The 9,938-nt window shown below is 34.2% G+C and overlaps 1 protein-coding gene across 1 annotated transcript; it reads right to left on the reverse strand.

The window, feature by feature from the left end:
* Positions 1-4,183: 4,183 nt before the first annotated feature.
* On the reverse strand, positions 4,184-7,364 carry LOC132174087 (peroxidase 43-like). Its single transcript, XM_059585793.1, has 6 exons — positions 7,052-7,364; positions 6,863-6,963; positions 6,590-6,772; positions 6,172-6,337; positions 4,368-4,612; positions 4,184-4,309 (listed from the first exon to the last, which is right to left on the reverse strand). The coding sequence occupies exons 1-6, from the start codon at positions 7,362-7,364 to the stop codon at positions 4,184-4,186; spliced, it is 1,134 nt and encodes a 377-aa protein (XP_059441776.1).
* Between the last annotated feature and the right edge of the window lie 2,574 nt (positions 7,365-9,938).

Raw genomic sequence — 9,938 nt, forward strand, 5'->3', positions numbered from 1 at the left:
TTTTTAATTTAGGGTAAGTTCACTGAAGACCCCTGAACTTCCACTCGATTTGACAAACTCCTCCTAAACTTCAAAATCTCTCAATTTAGTCTTCTAAACTTTCAATTGTTCTCAATTTGAACATTTCCGTCAAATTTAGCCGTTAGAAATACCAAAAAAGACCAAAATATCCATGATTTTCATTTTTTTAAAATAAATAAAAAAAAAACTTTTTGAAATTAAGGTTAAAGTTGGAATTTTATAAAAAAAAAATTAAGGGTATAAATATCATTTAATGTTTAAAATCTAACGGAGAGGTTCAAATTGATCGTAGAATTGAAAGTTCGTGGGACCAAATTGAGAGATTTTGAAGTTCGGGGGGGGGGGGAAGGTTTACAAATCTGGTGAAGTTCATGGGTCTTCAGTGAAGTTACCTATTTTAATTTTTAATTTGAAATTAAGGGTAAATTTGAAATTTTATAAAAAAGTCAGAGGTATAAACGTTATTGTCTCACTTTTAATGTTTAAAATCGGATGGAGGGTTTCAAATTGACTGCAATTGAAAGTTCAAGGGTTCAAATTGTGAGGTTTGAAACTTTTGGAGGGGTTTCTTAAATCAGATGGTAATTCAGGGGTCTAAAGTGAAGTTACTCCTATTTAATATTATCCTTTTAAAAAAAATGTTTAATATTTATAACCAAGAATGATTATCCTTGTTGAGTTCTTTAGCCAAAACTGGTGCCCCACAATAGAATACCCATGATCCAATTCACCAAAACCACAAAAGTGTTAGGAGAAACTTCATTTTAGACCCTGAACTACAACGTATTTTGAGAAGACCCCTCTAAATTTCAAAAACTCTCAATTTAACTCTCTGAACTTTTAATTTGATTCAATTGACCTCTCCCTCTCATTTGTCAAATTTTAAACATTAAAAGTGATAAATAACGTTTATTCCCCTGAATTTTTTTATAAAATTTTAAATCTACCCTTAATTTCAAATTAAAAAACAAAAATTAAACGGTAATTTGGTCTTTTTAGGCATTTCCGTTTAGAAGTTAACGGCTAAAACTAACGGAGGGAGGTAAATTGATTGAAATTGAAAGTTAATGGGAGTAAATTGAGAGTTTTTGAATTTTGGGAGGTGCTCTCAAAATGCGTAGTAATTCAAAAGTTTAAAATGAAGTTTCCCCAACGTGTTAATTAGCATTGGAAGATATATTTGAATCAGCCAATATTATTTTTTCTCTTTTTTTTTTTCTTTTAATTTTATGGGCTCGATCGTGTACATTTTTTCTCACCAATGTGCATGGAACACATCATGGAGAAAACTTTCTTCCATTGTTATTATTAAGGGTAACTTCATTTTAGACCTCTGAATTACCACGTGATTTGACAAGCCCTCCCCTCCCTCAGCAAAAAATTTCAAAACCTCTCAATTTGAACTCCTGAACTTTCAAGTGCAGTCAATTTGAACATCTTCGTTAGATTTAGCCGTTTACTTCTAACGAAAATACCTAAAAAGACCAAAATATCCCTGAGTTTCGTTTTTAGGAAACTTCACTTTAGACCCCTCGAACTTTGAAACCTCTCAATTTGGACCCCGGAACTTTCAATTGTAGTCAATTTATCCCCCTCCGTCAATTTTTGCCGTTAAAACCCTTTAAAAGATAAAATTACCCTTCAATTTTCTTTTTATTAAAAAAATTTGAAAAAGAAAAAATGGTCACAAGGTGGCTCAACTGTGGGTCATCTTGTGATTTTTTTTTTTTTTTTTTTAAGGGTAACTTTACTGAAGATCCCAGAACTTCTACCCGATTTGACAAAACTGCCCCAAACTTCAAAATCTCTCAATTTTGTCTCTTAAGCTTTCAATTGCAATCAATTTGGACCACTCCATCATATTTTAAACGTTAAATAATGTTTATACCTCTGACTTTTTTTATAAAATTTCAACTTTACCCTTAATTCCAAAACCTTTTTTTAAATAAAAAAACGAAAATCATGGATATTTTAGTCTTTTTTTTTTTTTTTTTTTAACTGCTAAATTTGACGGCGGGGTTCAAATTGAGAGCAATTGAAAGTTAAGGGGACTAAATTGAGAGATTTTTAAGTTTAGAGGGAGTTTGTTAAATCGAGTGGAAGTTCAGGGATCTTCAGTGAAGTTACCCATTTTTTTATATAATATATATTTTTTAATTTTTAATTTGAAATTAAGGGTAAATTTGAAATTTTATAAAAAAAATCAGGGGTATAAACGTCATTGTTTTACTTTTAACGTTTAAAATCTGACGAGGGGGTTCATTGACTGCAATTGAAAGTTCATGGGTCTAAATTGAGAGGTTTCAAAGTTTGAGGGGGGTATGATAAATTGTGTGGTAGTTTAGGGGTCTAAAGTGAAATTTCCTCTGTATTTTAATTTTGAATTAAGGGGAAATTTGAAATTTTATAAATAGTTAGGGGTATAAACGTTATTGTCTCACTTTTAACGTTTAAAATCTGATGGAGATGTTCAAATTGATTGCAATTGAAAGTTCAAGGGTTCAATTGAAAAGTTTTGAAGTTTGTGGGAGGGGGGCTTGTCAATTCACGTGGTAATTGAGGAGTCTAAAGTGAAGTTACCCCTTAAAATTAATATTTATTCACAATTTTTTTTATTATCTTAAACTTTTAGAATAAGTGACGACTTAACATAGTATTAGAATCAAAGTTTTGAGTTTGATCTCTAATTTCAATTAAAATAGTCCACATGAGGATAGTGTTAAAATATTAGTTAAAAAAAATTAAATTCTTCATTTTATATCAACTTAAACTTTTGGAAGAAGTAGTGAATTATCAAAGAGCTTTACGTATGTACCCTAGTGCCTAAAACAATGTCCACTTTATTCTTAGAGCCTGTTTGGGATTGCGTTTGGGGGGCCTAAAAGTGCTTTTAACTCTCAAAAACCCCATTTGAAGAAAAAAGTACTTATTTGGTATAAAAATTAAATGCGCTTTTAAGAGTCCAAAATGCCTAAAAATGGACAAAACGCACTTTTGGCAAAAGCTTAAAAATGAATTTTTTGCCCAAAAGCTCTTTTTGACTTAAAAACTATATTTTTCAAGCAATCTCAAACAGGCTCTTAGTATGGTTGAGTGCTTGTGGCTCCCTTGTTACCCAGTAGAAGTAAGCACTAACATCCGAGATTGAATCCCAATGTAATACATGTAATTAAGTATTTTGCAGTTTAAGAGAGTGTTTAGGATTGCGATTTCATAAGAATAATTTGCGTTTTAAAATATTCGCAAAATATAAGTCGCTTGACATTGCGATTTAAAAAGTATTTAATTTCAAATAGAAAAAAAATTTACGATTTCTATAAGCAGTCTAGAGGGTGATTATTTGAAAAAGCGTGAATTTAACAACATATGCATTGCGTTAGCTTGATGGTAAGGCTATGTCCTTTCAAATTGTAATGCACCAGTTTGAGTCTCAATAACTCGTTCCAAAGCTCGATCCCTTTCCCCCATTCTCAATGAGCCACAATTCAACCAAAGAGCCAACTAAATTTTCTATTTAGTATTGTAATCTAACAATATTTATAACAGTTTACCTACTAAACAGGACCACTTCATGTTTTTTTAAAGAAATCCCATCCATTTATGAGACGTTAATTTCTAATTAATGGGCTCTTTTTTCTTTTTCTTTTTTGGTTTGGTTTATCATACGTTAATTTCTAATTATTTAGTTGTAGGAATTTATGTTCACCTCAGAGTTATCCTATATATCTAATGTTTTCCGTCAATTCTATCTTATTCATGCTATGTATATATACGTACCATATATATGTTTTGGTATTATGGAATATTTTGGACTTATAGCTAGGTTAGATTAAAAAATTTTGGCATATGACAGTAAAAAAAAAAAAAAAAAAAAAGTAGTTCTAACACAAATTAATAATTGGAACTTGCATTAATTCACTAATACCATTTGAGTAAAAGAAGCAATTATCATTTGAGGGAGAAAAGAAAAGAGAAGAAAAAAAGTCCATGCTAGCATTAATTGGCACAACTGGCAGTCCGTATAATCAATCAAGAATTGCAAGTTGGAAGATGCTTAATTAATTATAAAGATTCTTGTCCCAACAAGATGCAGAAACAGAAAATAATGCAACTAATTAAGTAAATACAAGTAGTTTACTTCATAAAAACAAAAATAGTTAGTTTAATTAAAGTGGCTACAAACACGCCTTATCTCTCCCTCATTTCCAGTCTTCACCCCAATTCTACTCGTCTTCACCATTGCCGTGGTAAAATCTGGCACAAAAGACGGGCCACGGGCCGGGTAAGACTTGGCTGAATGTAGGATCTAATAATCCTATTAGCTAGTCCTGATGTCATCCTTTAGCCTCGATCGCATCAGATGCTAGCACAGAAAACCCGTCCTGGGTGTTCCTTAGGCTTTGATCGTCAAAGGTGGAGTTGGTGACAGGATGGAGAGGTATCCGGTCATTGAAGTCTCCACGTGGACACAAGGCTTTGAGTTTGGGCAGAAAGTGAGGGTTTATATCCGGGTCAAATGTGCCATCCATGCTGAAATTATATAGTTTATTTTGCATCACACCACATACAACAGTCCCTATTGTATGTGCCCCTGCCAAAACATTTTGTTATATTGTAAGTCAAAAATAAAATAAAATACAAAAGCACATAAATAAATATAATTTATCTATATGTGTTTGTGCTTGTTTATATAAAATAAAAACATAGAATTTTTAAATGTAATCTCATAGCATCACAAACACACAATAAATAACATATTAGCAAATTAAATAAATTAAACACAATTTATAGAGTTCAAGAAAAATAGTTCCAAAAATAAATATTGTAAACCTAATTGACTACATAATGATCACTCAAAAAATAAATAAAAACAAATATTTTCATCATATTCCACACTTTTTTTGTACAAAAGTGTGGAATATGATGAAAATATCTGTTTTTATTTATTTTTTGAGTGATCATTCCACAATCATTTGGGTTTACAATATTTATTTTTGGAACTATTTTTCTTTAACTTTATAAATCGTGTTTAATTTAGTTAATTTGCTAATATGTCATATTATTGTGTGTTTGTGATGCTATGAGATTAAATTTAAAAATTCTATGTTTTTATTTTATATAAACAAGCACAAACACATATAAATAAATTATATTTATTTATGTAATTTTGTATTTTATTTTATTTTTAACTTACAATATAACAAAATGTTTTGGCAAGGGCACATACAATAGGGACGGTTGTGTGTGGTGTGATGCAAAAGAGACTATATAATTTCAGCATGGATAGCACGTTTGACCCAGCGATAAACCCTCACTTTCTGCCCAAACTCAAAGCCTTGTGTCCACGTGGAGACTTCAATGACCGGATACCTCTCGATCCTGTCACCAACTCCACCTTTGACGATCAAAGCCTAAGGAACACCCAGGACGGGTTTTCGGTGCTAGCATCTGATGCGAGGCTAAAGGATGACATCAGGACTAGCTAATAGGATTATTAGATCCTACATTCAGCCAAGTCTTACCCGGCCCGTGGCCCGTCTTTTGTGCCAGATTTTACCACAGCAATGGTGAAGATGAGTAAAATTGGGGTGAAGACTGGAAATGAGGGAGAGATAAGGCGTGTTTGTAGCCACTTTAATTAAACTAACTATTTTTGTTTTTATGAAGTAAACTACTTGTATTTACTTAATTAGTTGCATTATTTTCTGTTTCTGCATCTTGTTGGGACAAGAATCTTTATAATTAATTAAGCATTTTCCAACTTGCAATTCTTGATTGATTATACGGACTGCCAGTTGTGCCAATTAATGCTAGCATGGACTTTTTTTCTTCTCTTTTCTTTTCTCCCTCAAATGATAATAATAACATGAATATATATAATTTAATATAATAATAATAATAATAATAACATGAATATATATATATATATATGATTTTAATTGCATGCATGTGACGAAGTCTATAATTGAATATATACATCACGTGTAAGCAAACAACAAGACTATATATATTTAATTAACATACCACCCATTATATGATCGATTGAATGACTTGTCTTGGTGATCATTAAATTAAAACTTCTGGTTAATATTTTGGACGCTAGCTAGCTCTATATTTTATTAAGATTATTTAGCATATATTAAATCATACCAGCACTGAGAAGGACAAGATCTTCACGGGAAAGTCCCTTCTGCATGAACTTAGATTTCTGAAGCTCAACTGAGTCATCAGGCTCGGGCATGTCCGCCGCATGAGACATATTTGAAACCCGACCATCTCTCCGGCCAGTTGGCACCTCATAAAATGGCACATTTTTCTGCATCATATAAAATATTTTTCAATGTGAAGCTAAAAAGGAAGCAAAAGGATGGAGATCTCAGATCTGCTATTCTTCCTTTGCCCATCCATCTCCAAATTTGGTTAATTAGACCAAAAAAAAAAAAAAAAAAACAAGAATGGAGATGGAATATAGGAGATGGTAACAGAATCCAAAAATGACAACACAAACCGGAGGAAATCACCCATGGATAAAGTGAGAGAGAGAGAGAGAGAGAGAGAAGGTACTTACAAAGAACAGCGCATCTCTGGCTGCCAACACCACTATGTCTGCGCAAGAAACCACTCCCTTGCAAACGGTTTCGAGCTCTTGTTTGGCTTTGGCGATCACTTCAAAGCCCCCAACACCGGCGTGACCAGGTGCGTTTATTTCGGCTTTTAAGCCATTGCGGATCAGAATTGACCCATCACAACCCTGTTTTAGAAAGAAAGAAATTAATGAAATTTTTTTGGTGTGCATGTGCGCGTGATCAGTTGAGAGAGTCACTCAGAGTCAGAGAGAAACCTCAACAAAGCAGTCATGAAACTGGAGCCTTAATAAAATGGATGCATTCCGGGGACCCACGTGAATTGCATCCTGAACAACAGTGCGGACAATAGATTCAGCTTGTGGGAATGGGCCACAAGTACAAGTGAGACAGACTTACGGCAAACGGGACATGTTGTGTTCCTGGAAAAGTGCTCTGCTATGCACCCGTTGTGGTAGGCATGGCCGCAAGAGCTAAGCAAAGTAAGCTCGTCCCCGTCTCATAGTTGCACAGGCACAACGTACACGTGTCCTGTTGGAAGGGTATATCGGAGCCGCCACGGTGGTAAATGACCTTCGACAGTAAATCAGGATCAACCGCACCATTAACCGCCCGTTGCATTTCTACCTCCTCCACTCGGTTGTGGTTGGCTTGACGGCGACGACAGTGGAAATACTGGACCAACAGGAAGAAAATGACGACGCGGGAGGCAAAGATTCCCCAAAATATCGGAAGGAAAAGGTTATTTTGCTCGTGCATTTTGTATACGGAATGAGGCAATATTTCTGCTTTTCCTCCAAAGTCTTTACTCCGGGTGAGGGGGAGGGAACTTCCATGCGTCTGGTAAATCTCTGAAACGCTGCTTCTCAAAACTGTTGCCTTTCTTTTTCTTCTTTTCTAAGGAGGATAAGAAAATAAAGACAAATTACAATAACAATGCGTAGCAGATCCTTACCTACTGCCTGACATGATAAGTTGCCTGACATCACATGGGTTGCCAAAAATGGAAAGTCGTAGGTGATTTTCGAAACCAAATTAAGAATAAAGAACAAAAAAAATTAATAATAATATAACCACACTGATTAGGGTTTCTTGAATCGAAAAGGCTAACGATCGTTAAAACCAAGGGAAAATCAATCTACTTGCATTGGTTAGGTATTACTTTTATTATGCTATTAATTACTATGGCCCTAGCTTGGACTGCTTCCTAACAATGCAACTGCCTCCTGCATTTTTTTTCCATCCCTTTTATTGATTGCAGAGTTTGACTCAAGAATAGTAGGATTAACGGGACCTGCAGTATCAGCTATTAGGCAGAGAGCCCAGGAGTACCGCGTCTATTTTAAGAAGGTAGAAGAGGAGGGAGATGATTATCTTGTTGACTCTTCCCACAACGTGTATCTGATGAGCCCAAAAATGGAGGTTGTGAGATGCTTTGGTGTAGAGTACAATGCGGAGGAACTTTGAGATGCAATAATGAAGGAACTGAGGACCACCCTGACCCAATGTCTCCCAAGATTTTGAAAGGTTGCCCATATTAATTTCTCCGATGCGGTAAGGAAAATATTATATTTTAGACAGCCATTCTAACATGACCTTTGTTTTTGTGGTTCTTTCATTCCCAAAATTTTTAAATTTCACACTCATATGTTATATATATACTGAGTTCAAATGTCAATGAGTTTCTTGTTTGAAAATCATCTAGACAAGAGCATAGAAAGATGAACAGATCAATCTGATTATTGAAGGCTATCTTTAAAGTTACACTAGCTAGATAATATGCACTGCTTAATTAATCTACATTTTTTTTTTATTTTTTTTTTAAAAAAAGCAACTGCCAGGTGTCTTTTATAGTGATGATCTGTCGTTTTTGTCCATGTATATTAATGTTTATTTGATCATTATTTCACTACGTTGGTCCATGGATGATTGACATAATTGTCGCACCATAAAAGTGGAGACCATGATAAAATAAAAAAAAGTGATTTTTAGTATTATTATTTTCTTTTCGATCTTCTGGGTTAATTTGTTCCATGCCTCTATGCACCGGCCACCTATTTCCTCCCAAAAATAATTCCTCATTATTTCTCTCTGGCTAAAAATATGCGGATTATAGGAAGCATTAAATTCAGAAGGGGCCCACAAGAAATGCATGGTTTATTACAGGAGTTTGAAAAAGAAATCGGGAAAAAGAAGAGAAATATTTCACTTAATTATACCGGCTTGTACCATTATTTTTTTAAAAAAAAAAACTTTCTTTCAACCATAATTTAATAAGGCAAATGCTTTTGTCCATTCTCCCACCCATCTCCCCACCATCTCCTATTTAATAATTATATAAGGTGATGCAGGTGCAGCAGATAATGATGTCACACCGTCGTCACCATGCATTGCAGTCTTATCCATCCATCTCTATAAAAGGGCAGGAGGCATGGTTCATTAACCACAGTATTACAATCAGTCAATCACAGTAGTCTTCCTCCTTCAATCTTCGACATGGCCTACCACCAAGGTGGTATTTGAATTGACAAATGAAATTTTTTTTATCTTAGTGATCGCGTATTTGAATTCGCTTGCGGCAGTAGATGCGTGAACCAGATATTATTATGAAGGGGCTTTGCTGGCTCACACCTTGGTAGAGTTGTGGTGACGGACTCGCCTTCCCAGACAGTAGTTATGGCTCAAACCGGACATTCTGTAAAGGCTGAAAACCTCAATAGTAATGCCCAAGGGAAAAAATTACACTGATAAGCACATTCCCGCCCTTTTAATTAGAAAAAAGAAAAAAAATCTTCGACATGGCCTCGGTGGTTTTGATGGTTTTCTTTCTTATTCATCTCGTGATAGGAATGTCTGAAGCCCATGGCCACCTGCGAGTTGGCTTCTACTCTGAGACATGCCCTGAAGTTGTGGGGTCTCATAATTAACCATTCCAAAGTCCCAAGTTTTTTTTTTAAGTTTGGTTTATCAGACGTTTTGGTTTGGTTTATCTTATTAATGCATGCTAATATATATACTAGACGATGTGTGTTATTATTATTTTTTAATATATATATATATACAATAAATCACACAAATAGATCGATCTAGGTAAAAGCATCTCTACATGCAAGCTAAGCCACATTATAATCTGCTGCATCATAGTAAATTCTCGGAGCTCATAACAAGTAAGAGCTTGAATAAAGATTGAAAGAACTTAGGAAAGTGAAAAAAAAATAATGGTAAAGGTAACCCAATATTATTTTTACCGATTTTTTTTTCGGGTTAAATACCAAATATCCCCTTGGGTTTGGTAACTTTATTTTTACCCTCCCTGAAGTTTCATTTTTATCA

The sequence above is a fragment of the Corylus avellana genome, chromosome ca3 (assembly GCF_901000735.1).
Source record: "Corylus avellana chromosome ca3, CavTom2PMs-1.0".
NCBI classification, from domain to species: domain Eukaryota; kingdom Viridiplantae; phylum Streptophyta; class Magnoliopsida; order Fagales; family Betulaceae; genus Corylus; species Corylus avellana.